At 41.6% G+C, this 13,640-nt stretch overlaps 1 protein-coding gene across 2 annotated transcripts in view; it reads right to left on the bottom strand.

Annotated features, from left to right (window-relative positions):
• Nucleotides 1–636: 636 nt before the first annotated feature.
• Nucleotides 637–13,640, bottom strand: part of NMNAT1 (nicotinamide nucleotide adenylyltransferase 1) — a 22,693-nt gene continuing 9,689 nt past the window's right edge. For both annotated transcript variants that reach the window (XM_069479314.1, XM_069479313.1), the window contains exons 3-6: nucleotides 6,674–6,844; nucleotides 4,726–4,909; nucleotides 2,465–2,607; nucleotides 637–2,132 (exon numbers count right to left, since the gene is read on the bottom strand). In XM_069479314.1, the coding sequence (XP_069335415.1) occupies nucleotides 1,732–2,132; nucleotides 2,465–2,607; nucleotides 4,726–4,909; nucleotides 6,674–6,788 (843 nt within the window). In that variant the 5' untranslated portion in view covers nucleotides 6,789–6,844 and the 3' untranslated portion in view covers nucleotides 637–1,731. The remainder of the gene's footprint in view (nucleotides 2,133–2,464; nucleotides 2,608–4,725; nucleotides 4,910–6,673; nucleotides 6,845–13,640) is intronic.

The following is a 13,640-nucleotide window of genomic DNA, read 5'->3' as shown; positions in this document are numbered from 1 at the left end:
TTGTGCAATTCTAACTATTCTTTTTTCTTCTGCAGAATTATAAACCCTTCACCTGGATTGGTGTAGGTATGAAATATAAATTGCAAAGGCAAATTATTCTATTTTCATTAGAAATGTAGCTTTGGTCCTATTTCTATCATAGAATGATTTTCATGAACCCTAAAACTATTCTATAAAAAGTTATTTTTGGCCTTTTTGCTTTACCAATTGGTGTAACTTCCACAAAATTTTAATCAGTAGAAAACCATATAACAAGCTTGTGTTTTTAACATAAAGCTATGACTTTATTAGAGAAGTTTTACTTTGATTAAACTTCATACAAAAGGACAAGGAGAGAGAAAGTGTAAGAAATCAGACGCTTTTTCTGCTTAAATTCATAAATGGCAGATTCACAGTGGGTTGGAACAGAAATGACAGGGCTCTTCATAAACTTGAGAGTTTTAGATTGAGATCGTGGAGTTTTCTTCCCAGAGACATTCATCAGTGCCCAAAATTCTGGGCTGGAAGAACTGCTGGGAGGCATTTCTCATGTTCTTAGGGCCTCCTTTCTTAAATCTTGTGATTATTAAGCTACCAATAAAGACTAAGAACATTCACACTTATAAAATCCTTGAATGCGACCCCTCATTCTCTATGGTTCACCCATTTCAAGGTAGTGTGATGTCACCTCTGAAGTCATTCCTGAAGATAAAAAGATGACAGATGGCCAGGGCTAGAACATGATCCATAACAAGTCTGTTAAGAGAATGTGTATAACATATAAAGCAGTGGCTCTCTACCGCTGATGGGCATCAGAAATACCTGTGCACCTTTCTTAACATGGGAGGGCTTGGACCCCACTCCCTACCTCCACAGGTGGAGCTCTAGGCAGGTATCTCTTGCCAAAGCTTAATCGGCCATTCTGATATGTGCCACAGAGAACTAACTATTGGTGCAATGTTTCTGCCAGGCACATTCAAGACCCTTATTTTGAGTAGCTGGAGATGACTGATCAATGGTACATTTTACAAGGTCACCATTTTAATTTCTTCCTTTGTTTACCCTTGGTGCAGATTACCCAGCAACAAGCATGCATAAAATATCAGTTCCCTTCATAATTAAAGTCAGGATTTTTTTTTTTTTCTGTTGTCCAGGCTAAAGCACAGTTTTGTCATCATAGCTCTCACTGCAACCTCCAACTCCTGGGTTCAAGCAATTCTCCTGGCTCAGCCTCCCAAGTAGCTGGAATTACAGGTGCGTACCACCACAGCCAGCTAAGGTAGAGACAGGGTTTTGCTATATTGCTCAGGCTGGTCTCAAACTCCCAGGCTCAAGTGATCCTCCAGCCTCAGCTTCCCAAATTGCCAGTATTACAGGCATAATGACTCATACCTGGCCAAAGTTAGATTTTAAATAGACTTTTGCTTTTCATATTTGGCTTCTTTTATATGCTAGAGTCAAGATTTTTTTTTTTTTTTTTTTTGACTTCTTATTTATAGCTAGTTTCACTGAAAATTCTTCTGGTTTTAGTGTTCTGCTAATCTCTTATTTTAAAGATAAAGGGATTTATACATTCTTTAAAAAAAATCCTACTGAAAACATTCATCTTAGCAACTTCTGATAAAAGAGAATTTACCAAAGTTTTAAGCTTTAGTTTATGAAACAGGATCACAATTCCTTTCCCCAATTACTAATACCCAGATTGTTTCAAATCTCCAAAAGGGAAAATCCAAAATTTCCACTGTAGAATTTCTACGCCTTAGCTTTTGCAGTATTTCTCTGCAAAGGAGCTAGGATGACCTCAACATTCTTGTCTTCACTCTCAGAGCTATACAAATCATGCTTTTGGATATATTCTTGGACAAGCTCTGGTACTAAGTAGCGAATGCTCTGGCCCCTTCTGAGGGCTCTCCGGATTTTTGTGGATGAGATGTCATTCGTGATCCATTCGTTCACCAGGTGGATGTTGCTCCGGTGTTTCCACAGCACATCAGATTCGTAGATGAACTTCTGAGCATCACTTCCGGCCCGAGTGATACAGATGAGTCCGTAGTCTGCGACGATCTGAGCTATATCCTCACTCTTCCACAAATTCGGAACCCCAAAGGACTCCAAAAAATCTGCCCCACACAGCAACTTTACCTTTGCCACCCCTGGGAAGAAGAATAAAACAGAGCTTCAGGGCTTGCTTTTCTAATAACCCCCCTGCATCAAAATGAACGTGCATTTGTTTTTTCTGGGAATGAGGGTTTCCAGTTTTCATCAGATTCGGATTTACAAAAGAGATCTAGGACATCTCAAAAGTTAAAGACCCCTGCAGAAGCAAGCTCAGGGTGCCTTCTACCCTCCCTTTCTTCTCAAAACTAACAAGGGGCATCTCCAGGCACCCACATGTATGGAATACACAATGAAAATACAAAGGGGGTTTGTTCAGCTCTAGAAGCTTTTAAATTCTAGTCTGAGAGTCCTGGTAAAACATACAAACCTTTTGTTTTGGGATCTAGGGATTTCTTTGGACTGGAATCTTGTCTTTGTTCAGTCCACCTCCTCTTCCGTCCAGGCCTTTCTAGCATAGGTGAGTTCTGCTGCTGGTCACAGTTACTGGCCTCCAGCTTCTCCTGATGGTGTCTGTAAAATGATAAAACAATAGAACACTTCTCTTTCTTATAATGCTCCACTAAAATATCACGAACAAGACTTAATGTTATTTTTTATGTGCCACAGACTACACTAAATCCTTTACATGGGTTATCTGATTAAATCTTCTCAATACCGCATATCATAAATGCAGAGCCCCTGGAATACAGGAAGCAGTCAATATTTTTTTCCTTTTTTGAGAAAGGGTCTTGCCTTGTTGCCCTGGCCAGAGTGCAAGTGGCATCATCACAGCTTACTGAGACCTCGAACTCCTGGGCTCAAGTGATCCTCCTGCCTGAACGTTTCAAGTAGCTTGGACGATAAGGCGCACCACCACACCCAACTAATTTTTCTATTTTTTTAGAGATGGGGTCTCACTATGTTGCTCAGGCTGGTCTTGAACTCCTGGCCTCAAGTGATCCTCCCGCCTCAGCCTCCCAAAGTGCTAGGATTACAGGCATGAGCCACCACACCTGGTGGCATTCCTTAACAATTTAACTGAGTGAATGTTTTGGTTATTACAAAGTAACTGTATCTTTTGCCACTTTTATATCAGAATTGTTAGTTATCCTTGTTGAGAGAGACAGACACTGACTAATGTGTCCAAGGTCAGTTAGCTTATAAGCAGCAGACAGGACGTGAACCCCAGCAGTCTGGTCCAGAGCCCACACTGTTGACCACCGAAAAGTGTTCCTTGATCTAGTAACAAAGAACCATAATGCCAAGGGTAGGGTCCTAGAGGGGCAAGTGCTTGAAGCCAAAAAGGAAGGGGCCACAGGCAGGATGTGTGCACTGCTTTATTCTGGGCTGGCAGCAGGGCGCCCACTGCTTTGCCGCTGTGCAATGCTACCCAGGTACCAGAAGCCACACTTGTGGGATCCACCGTAGGTCATGAGTGCCCCTAAATCCCTTCCCTGCTGCATAGCTGAACTGACTCTGTAATAGACAGTAGTTTACTGTGGAGTCAGAGAGGGTTGGGTAGGGCTAGGGCTCAGAAGCCTGGTCTCTAATGGGAGAATTTTTGCCAAAAAGCAGGGGAGACTTTTCTCCCTGCCAAGGCTGAAAAGCAAGTCCTCCTGCTAAGTCACTGTACTAGATACTGTCTACTGGCTCACTACCCAATCTTACCCTAAACACACTTCCAGGGGTCCCTGTGGTAGGTTCTAGATGTGACTGAGAGTCTGCTGATAAAATTCTTGTGTGAGAGAATTGGAAGGCAGAGGCCATCGTTGTGGAGCCTGACAAGCAAGCCCTTACAGCTTGAGTGTGGCAGCCAGCCTCCACAGTCCGCTGTCCAGCCAAAACTCAGGAGCCTGAGGCGGTTTACCAGCAGCAGAGGTGGCAGCAGAAGCAGAATCGGTTTGCCGGACTTCCACTGCAGCTAAGCGGTACGATCCCGCGACACGCACCAGCTTCCACGCCAGCTCTTTTACCACTTTTGCCTAAGCACCTGAATCCCTTTCCGCTTAAAATACCCAGAGTGGTTTCTATGTCCTACTCTGAACCCTAAATGATACGGTAACTGGAAGGTTCAGAACTCTAAGAACAGATATTAGACAGAAAAGCTTTTCAGAAAGCCCCTTTGTTTTACATTCAAGATAATATCAAGAAATAATTAGATGTCACATACTCTGGTTTCTGAATCCTTAACTGGAAATGTTTTAAAGGTATGAGCACAGAGATCTGGGCCTGCCCCCATGCTGTCAGGCCTGTCCATGCTCAAGCAACACTTGATGTTTTTCTTCCTTAAATTACCCACCTTCTCTTTTATACCTAGAAGACTGATGACAGTAATATCCTCTTACAATTCTGCCTACTTCATTTGGGGCCCAGACAGGCCAGGCAGGCTTCCTTTATTTTCTAATAGACACTGCATAGCAGCAAGCTTGCAAACATCTCAGAATGTAATGAAAGACACAACGGCTAAGGAATATCTATCCTCTGTTGCTGTGCTCTGCACCTTCCGCAGCCTAAGCCTCTCCAACCCTAGTGACAATTTTACAAATCTGTATGTTCACAGATGTAGGTAGTATTGACACATGGCAAAAAGACAAGAACGCTTCCCACCCATTTCCACAGAACTGACAAGGTTGGTTTCACCATAAATACCTTAGCACCTTAATAGTCTCTGTCCACTCCTTCTGAAGACTTTCCCATGTGTCGACTTCCACCCATTTTGAATTCTTGGTGGCAAGTTCTGCCATGATGACTCGGTGATGGGCAGGGATAAGCTCTTTCTTATTATACGCATCACCAACAGGAGAAATTATGCCTTTGATAACTCTGTACTTTCCTGGATAAAAAGATTTGATATTAGATTTAATGCACAGCAAATATTATGATTAATATTGTTTTATAATCACAGATTCTTTTTTTTAAAGAGGAATTTCGGTTAATCTACTGATTGATTGAAACTGTGGTAAAATATACATAACACAAAACTTACCATTTTAACCATTTAAGTGTACAGCTCTGTGCTATTAAGTATATGTACAAATATAACATAAGTACAATCACCACCACCATCCATCTCTAAAACCTTTTCACCTTCCCCATCTGAAACTTTACCTGTTAAACATTAACTCCTCATCCCCCTGCAGTTTAAATTTTGATTGATACTGCCAGATTACTTTGTAAAAAGCCTTAATCAATTTGTACTGTCTACCTAGAGTGTATGCAAGAGCCCATTTCTCTCGAACTTTTGATACTTAACAATACTAAGTTTTAAAAGATCTGTTAATGTGATGGGCAAAATATATCTCATTTCTTACATTATTTAAAAAAATTTTTTTTAATTTATTTATTTAAATAATGCAATATTTAAATTAATATTGCCTAGGCTAGAGTGTAGTGGCGCATCAAAGTTCACTGCAGCCTTGAACTCCTGGCCTTAAGCAATCCTCCTACCTTGGCCTCCCAAGGTGCTGAGATTACAGGTGCATGCCATCATGCCCAGCTAATTTTTAAATATATCTTATAGAGATGGGGTCTTGCTATGTTGCCCAGGCTGATCTTGAACTTCTGGTCTCAAGTGATCTTCCGGCCTTGGCCTCCTAAAGTGTTGAGATTACAGGCATGAGCCACTGCACCCAGCCTCCTATTTCATATACATATTTACTCTCTTACAAGATATTCAGTCTTTTATAATGAACATATGAGGACTGTCTGGAAAATATCCAGCCATTGCATCCATGTATCCATTGTTTCCATGGCTGATACTTTCCGGACAGCTCTCATATACATAGTGACCATGAAGTCTGGAAACAGGGGTATATACATAATACGTGGTTTATTGATATTACATTACAGTATGTGTAAAATGATATTATGCATACTTTATGGCCACCCTTTATTCATATATTTTTTATGAAAACTTTAAAAAGGTAGTCTGTGCCTGATTCTGGAAGTCTTAATGTATGCTAAAGTAAGGGTTTTCACTTTCTGCTTTAAATAACAGGAAACTCCTGAAATAAGTTTAAATATGGGGGTCACAGAATCAAATTTCTATTGTAGAAAAGCCATTCTGGAATAACGTGGATCAAAAACCAGTGGGGAGAGAGGGGACAGACTGAAGTCAGGAAGATCAGCAGGACACTTGCAAGAGTCCAGCTGGATGTGGCTTTAACTGTAAGCAGCAAACGCTTACTTTGCAGACTTCCCTCTTCCTTTACTCTACGAGTCACGGAGGAGGAGAAATAGTATTTATATACACGCACGGATATTAAACTGGTATATGAGTGAATCCCTGGATGAAGTGGAATTATACAAAAGCAATGTTGCCTTATGGAATAAGAAAACTTGAGTTTTGAGGATTGGAAAATCATTATTGTTTCTTCTACTGGACTCTAAATACATAAATATGTATTTTTTATTCTCTGAGCTGTCAGTCAGATGCTCAATTCTTCCCTGAACATACCTCAGCCTCTTTCTTGGCTATGTCCCTGTATAAGGGAGTAGAACAGCATTATTTGTGGCCAGTTGATCAAATGTATGCTCTGAAACAGAATGATCCCTATTGGTTCTATAGTCTTAAGTTGCTTTTGGTTACTGTTCCTACCTGTTCCATTCAGGTAGTCCTTGGCCAGCTCAAACAACCTGAGGTGCATGTTGGTGACAGGATTAAAGGAACCACAAGCAAGGAGAACCACTTCTGTTTTCTCCGAATTTTCCATGGCAGGAATTTGGAGTTGTTGATCTAAATGGAAAACTGTGACACCTCCCTTGATGTCTACAAAGGAAAAAGAAAATAAGGTCAGTTACAGATCTTTTGAGGTCCTTCCATGTTCTCATTTCAAACAGATGGACAAAAATATTTGGCTTCAATAATTATGCTAGATGGACTGTAAAAAGGGCTCCATTTTTCCACCCCTCCTACCATAAAGGGATAGAATTTGTTTCCTCACTCTTTGTGACTTGCTTTGGCCAAAAGAATGCGGCAGAAGTGACAGTGTGCCAATTCTGAGTCTAAGCCTGAGAGTAGCGGATCCCAGCCTTTTTGGCACCATGGACTGGTTTCATGGAAGACAATTTTTCCATGGATCAGGGGGAAGGGGGCAGAGCCCAGGCGGTGATGTGAGTGATGGGGAGCAGCTGTAAATACAGATGAAGCTTTGCTCATGGAGCTCACCTCCTGCTGTGCACCCGCCACCCCCGTCCATGGAAAAATTGTCTTCCATGAAACTTAGGAAGGGTGGGGGGCTGTGGCAGAGCTCTGAGTCCTGGTCCCTAACAGGCCATGGACTGGAACTACAGCCTTAGAGGCTTACTATTCCTCTCTCTTTGGACTGCTGCCTCTGCCACAAAGCTAACCCGCTGGAAGATGACAGAAAGTGTGGAAGAGAGCTGACAGTTCCAGCAGATAGATACCCAACCATTCGATATGTGACTGCAGCCATCGCAGAGCAGCCAAACCACACCCAACATGCTCAGACACATGAGCAAGCCCAGGTGAGGTCAACGAAGCCTGGCTCAGACTGGCAAACCAACAAGCAGTCCCTAGTCTCATGAGCAAAAATGGATGTTCACTGCTATTTGCCACTCAGGTTTTGTGATTGCACTACTGTGGCCACAATTAACTGATACAATATTATCTACCAAATGTGACTCAGTAACAACTTGCCTTTCAAACAGTATTTTTGCCTTTTAGTCAATATGATCATAATAACATTAATAGTTTATAATATACAAACCTCTTTTTCATATCAATTATTCCATCTGATCCTTCTATAACCCTAATGAAGTAATGTAAGATATCTGATTTTTAAATTTTATAAAAATTTTTAGGCTGGGTACAGTGGCTCAAGACTAAAACTTCTAGCACTCTGGGAGGCTGAGGTGGAAGAATCACTTGAGCTCAGGAGTTTGAGACCAGCCTGAGCAAGAGTGAGAACTTGTTTCTACAAAAAAAAAAAAAAGAAAAAAAATTAGCTGGATGTGGTGGTGCACACCTATAGTCCCAGCTACTCAGGAGGTTGAGGCAGGAGGATCGCTTGAGCCCAGGAGTTTGAGGATGCAGTGAGCTATGATGATGCCACTGAACTCTAGCTGGGGTGACAGAGTAAGACTCTGTCTCAAAAAAAAAAAAAAAAAAAAAAAATTCTTATTAAACTAATTCACATATATAGGTTTAAAAACCCTAGGGCAAAAAAAGGCTCATAATGAAAACCAACAGCCACCAACCATACCCCACTCACTATCACCCTCCATCTTGCTTCCACTTTTAACTTTTTCAGCTATTTCTACTGGTAGATTCTACCATTAACTCTATGTGTTTATTTATTTATTTATTAATTTTTTTTTTTGAGACAGAGTCTCACTCTGTTGCCCAGGCTAGAGTGCCGTGGCGTCAGCCTAGCTCACAGCAACCTCAAACTCCTGAGCTCAAGCAATCCTGCTGCCTCAGCCTCCCAAGTAGCTGGTACTACAGGCATGCACCACCATGCCCGGCTAATTTTTCTATATATATATTTTTTAGCTGTCCATATAATTTCTTTCTATTTTTTAGTAGAGATGGGGTCTCGCTCTTGCTCAGGCTGTTCTCCAACTCCTGAGCTCAAACAATCCGCCTGCCTCAGCCTCCCAGAGTGCTAGGATTACAGGCGTGAGCCACCACGCCTGGCCTAACTCTATGTGCTTATAATGCTATTTCTTAATATATCCAATTGTGAGCCACCACGCCCAGCCTAACTCTATGTGCTTATAATGCTATTTCTTAATATATCCAATTTAAACAATTTATCCAAGTTAAATCACCTATTGACTTTCTTTTGTGATCCATGAGGATTAGTTCTCATACCTCCTTAGGACCCTCTCCCAAACTTCCCAATATAGTTTCTCTCTAGTGTATGTTGAAAATCATCTTTTCCCAGAATTTTGAAGAAGGCATTGCTTCTTCTAGATTCTGATGTTAACAGTGGACATTCAAAGTCACTTCCAGTTCTGGAGCCTCTGAATGTCACTTATTTTTTCCTGTCTTGAAGCTTATAAGGTTTTCTCTTTGTTCCCACTGTTCTGAAATTACACAATAGGTCTGCACGTGCAGCTCTGTTTCCATCCGCTGAGCTGGGCACTCAGCAGGCCCTTTTGATCTCAAAACTCATAACCTTCAGTTCTGGAAAATGTCCTTGAATTATTTCATTGATTTTCTGCCTTCCATTATCTGTTCTTTGGAAATGCCTATTATATAGAGCTGAAGCATCTAGACCTGTCTTCTAATTTTTCTTATCTTTTCTATTTTCTTTCCTTCTTTCTTCTCTTCCTCCCTTCCTTGACATTGTCTTGCTCTGTCACCTGAGCTAGAGTGCAGTGGCATCATCACAGCTCACCACAACCCGAAACTCCTGGGCTGAAGTGATCCTCCTGCCTTGGCCTCCCAAGTAGCTGGGACTAAAGGCATATGCCACCACACCCAGCTAATTTTTCTGTATTTTTGTAGAGACAGGGTCTTGCTCTTGCTCAGGCTGGCCTCGAATTCCTGCCCTCAAGTGATCCTCCCACCTTGGCTTCTTAAAGTGCTAGGATTATAGGTATGAGCCACTTTGCCCAGGTGGCTTTAGAATTAAGATAGACATATAGCAAATGGAGGCCAGGAGTTAGAGACCAGCCTGGGCCACAGAGTGAGACACCATCTCTACAAAAAATTAAAAACAAAATTAGCCAGGCATGGTAGTGCATGCCTGTAGCCCCAGCTACTTGGGAGGCTGAGGCAGGAGGATCGCTTGAGCCCAGGAATTCATGGCTGTAGTGAGCTATGACTATGCCACTGTACTCCAGCCTCAGCAACAGAGTGAGATCCTGTCTCTAAAGGAAAATAAAAAAAAGAAATATAGCAACTGATAATAAACCAACAGTTGTACACTACTTTTCAGCTCTTAAAATACTTTCACATACATTATCATTTAATCCTCACCACAAAAAATAATTTGGCCAAAAGCATTTAGCACGTTTCAAATAGTGATCTACAGTCATTTAGCTTTTCCAGTTAATCTTCTAGCATTAGACATTTAGGTTTTTCTAATTTTTCAGTATTACAACTCAAAAAAGAAATAATGGGTTAAAAATGAATTGGAAATTAAGGCTATACAACACGTTACTATGCACTTCTAAGATTTTCCAGTATCCAAAACACCTGTGTCAAGGACTATTTATTTGTAGCCCAATAGTGCTCAGACCCAACGGCTAGACTGGCCAACTTGCTTTTGCTCAGATTTTATGCTCTCAGCAGACGAAGCAAGTAAGTAGCACACGAGGGCTAGAATTTAGGTTTCTTGACTCAGGCTTTCTCACCAAGAAATATGGGAGATGAACTGGATCAGTGTAGACAGGAACTGAGCCCTCATAGCTAAAGAGTTGAGGAAAATAAAGTTAAATCCCTTAGACAATGGAAACCTTTGAAGGTTTCTGAGCAATGGAATGAACACAGAGTTCTAGAAAAATAACATGACATGGGTGTTAAAACCCTCATTTGATTTTGTGAGCTTGATTTAATCACTTAATCCTGTCTTTAGTTTCTTCATCTGTAAAATGGGGATAATGAGAAGACCAATCTCAGTCTTTGGTTTCGTTTTTCTTTTTTGAGACAGGGTCTCATTTTGTCTTCCAGCCTAGAATGCAGTGGCATGATCACAGGTCACTGCAACCTCAAACTGCTGGGCTCAAGTGATCCTTCTGGCTCAGTCCCCTGAGTAGCTGGGACCACAGTCGTGCATCCCCATGACTGGCTAATTCTGTTTTTTTATTTTTTGTAAAGACAGGGTCTTGCTATGTTTCTCAGTCTGGTCTCAAACTTCTGGCCTCAAGTGATCTTCCTGCCTTGGGGTCTCAAAGTGCTAGGATCACAGGTATGAGCCACCATGCCCGGCACCTGTGGTATTAGGGGGTAGATGAATGCAACATCCCCACAGTACTCTGGGCCCTACAGAGAAATCAGGGTATCTGCCAGCCACTGAACATGTTCTCAAGGACTGTGGTGGAGGGGCTGGGTTCAGCTGGTGCTCTGAGTCAGTTCCAGCCGCACCATCTCAGTTTTCAGGTGACAGTCCCCAGAGAGAGTGAAATGGAAGAATGGTGAGGCTGAGATCATGAGGTGTGGGGCCTCAAGGGAGCTGCCTGTGGTCCTGAAGCAGAGTTCAGGGAAGGATGGAACAAAGAGCTTGAGCTCTGTCCTGGGAGATGAGCTCAAGTTTCCAGGAGATCCCCAAGGGCTGGGGAAGCTTATCTCTCAGCACAAAGGAAGCTCTTTCCTCCCTGTCATGTTCATAACCTGTCTCAAATATCCAGCGCAGCTCCATTAACTCACTGTGAACACAGCCAACTTGAGCTCAGACTAAGCCACAGGAGAGTTAAGGTTAGAGTGAGCTCCTAGTGTAGCCCAAGGTAGGTTTAAAACAACTAGAATCTTCCAAAAAAAAAAAAAAAAAACTAGGATCTGTTCCTCCCCAAGGGAAAGTACTTCCTCTGTATCCCTGCTGCGGGTGGGGGTGTGGGGGGGGGGGGGGCGCACAGCAGGTGATGAATGGGTGCGGAAGGAGTTTGGAAGCTCTAACAGGACTGTCCTGGATCTTCTTTGCCTCACTCCAGGTGCTCTGGACCAGCGTCACCATGATTCACTTCTGTTTGGCCCACACAGCCTATCACTTGCACTGCTGGCTGCCAGGAACTCACCAGCTCAGGCTGTAAGTGTCTCCCCAGCTGTGATAATGAGTTAGTTCATTTCTTTCTGAGGCAGTTTTGAGATTTCACCACAATTTACTTTTAATTTTAAAATAAATGATCCTTTTAATTTTTAAAAATATTGAGGTATAAACATTAATGTAACAATTTATAAACATTAAGCCAGTTTTTAAAACATGAACTTTTCAAGAAGAATAGTAATTCTGTTTGGCTTTCTTTGTCCCATTTTAGGATTCTCAAGATAATTAAACCTGTGTTGGCTGACTGTTAAATGTGACCTTACCACCTCTCAGAATTTACATCTCTAAAAGGACACTATTCCTCCTTTCAAAATAGTAACTTTAAGCATGTAGCTACATTCTTGTTCCAACAATGCTGCCATTGCTTTAAATTTTCTTGGGGGTATATTTTGAACTTGCATATTCATTTGAGTATCTTCATTGGGGAGAAATCTTTGTCTTTGGAGGGTATATTTGATTTCTACAAATGCTCTAAGGTTGTTCAGTGATAAACCCAATAAAATAAATAAGGTGAATAATATAATTTATAGTGAAGAAAAGAGATAGAACTACTAGTTAATGAGGAATATTTTCTTATGTGCCATAGAAACTATAGACATGTAATTTAATTTCAAAAATGTTTTGAGCAGTAACAGCAATCTTCATTTGATTGTGCATGTTGTGGTAGGTAGGTTAATTCTCGCTTTATTAGTTATACTCAGTGTGAATCTTCTGGCTGGAGACAGAGCTAGCAGAACCTAGGGGTTCCAGCTGTTTGTCCTTGGACAAGACACTTAAAAATTACCTGAGTCTCAGGCCAGGCACGGTGGCTCAAGCCTGTGAACCCAGCACTTTGGGAGGCCAAGGCAGGAGAATCTCTTGAGGCTAGGAGTTCGAGACCAGCCCGAGCAACATGGCAAGACCCTGTCTCTACGAAAAATTTAAAAATTAGCTGGGTGTGGTGGTGTGCACCTGTAGTCCCAGATACTCAGGAGGTGGAGTCAGGAGGATTGCCTGAGCCTAGGAGTTGGAGGTTAGTGAGCTAGGATCAAACCACTGCACAGAGGCTCCGTTGACAAGAGTGAGACTCTGCCTCAAAAAACCAAAACCAAAACCAAAAACAAACCAAAAAAACTGAGTCTCGTTTCCTCATTTATAAAATGGGGAACCATAGTCTATACCTCGTAGAATTTTGTGCATATTAAATGAGATAATGCATGTAAAATGTTTGCCACATTTGTCTAACAATTACAAATATCAGTAACTCTTAATATTACTTATGGGTTGATTTACAGCATTAATTTACAGTCATGGTAAAGGAACTCAGGTTCTAAAAGATTGTCTAGAGATCAGTATCAACAATGCCTGCTACACAGTAGGAGCTCAATAGTGGTAGCTATTATTAATATTCTTACTGAAGTACTACCATTAGATATAATTTTATTCTAATGGGATGGACCTCAATTCATCTTTGTTATGTTTAAAACTTTATCTCTGTAGTTCAATGTAACATTATGAACTAGAACCTGAATTTGGTTTCTTGAAGCCATTTTATCACAAAACAAGTAACATGAAATGCAACTCACTGTGTCCGACACAGCCGGGTGACAGTGTTCTTGTTTGGGATTACTACTCTGCTTCTCCAGTTCTACGTTCTGCTAAGGTAAGCTCTTACACCTGGCAGCTCAACATGCACGTGTCTTACCTCAGCAGATGGTTTGGGTGCGCTCTGTGATTCCTGTCAAGTGTTTAACTGCAGCCTGCCCTATTGTTCCTGCCTTTGTCATCAACGGCAGTCACCCACTTCCCCTCTTTGAAAAGTCAAGAATCTCAACACACTGAGAATAGCTGGAA

This window comes from Eulemur rufifrons, chromosome 8 (assembly GCF_041146395.1).
Source record: "Eulemur rufifrons isolate Redbay chromosome 8, OSU_ERuf_1, whole genome shotgun sequence".
Classification (NCBI taxonomy): domain Eukaryota; kingdom Metazoa; phylum Chordata; class Mammalia; order Primates; family Lemuridae; genus Eulemur; species Eulemur rufifrons.
Note: the sequence above shows the minus strand (reverse complement) of the source record. Positions and strands in the feature narration are given on the sequence as shown.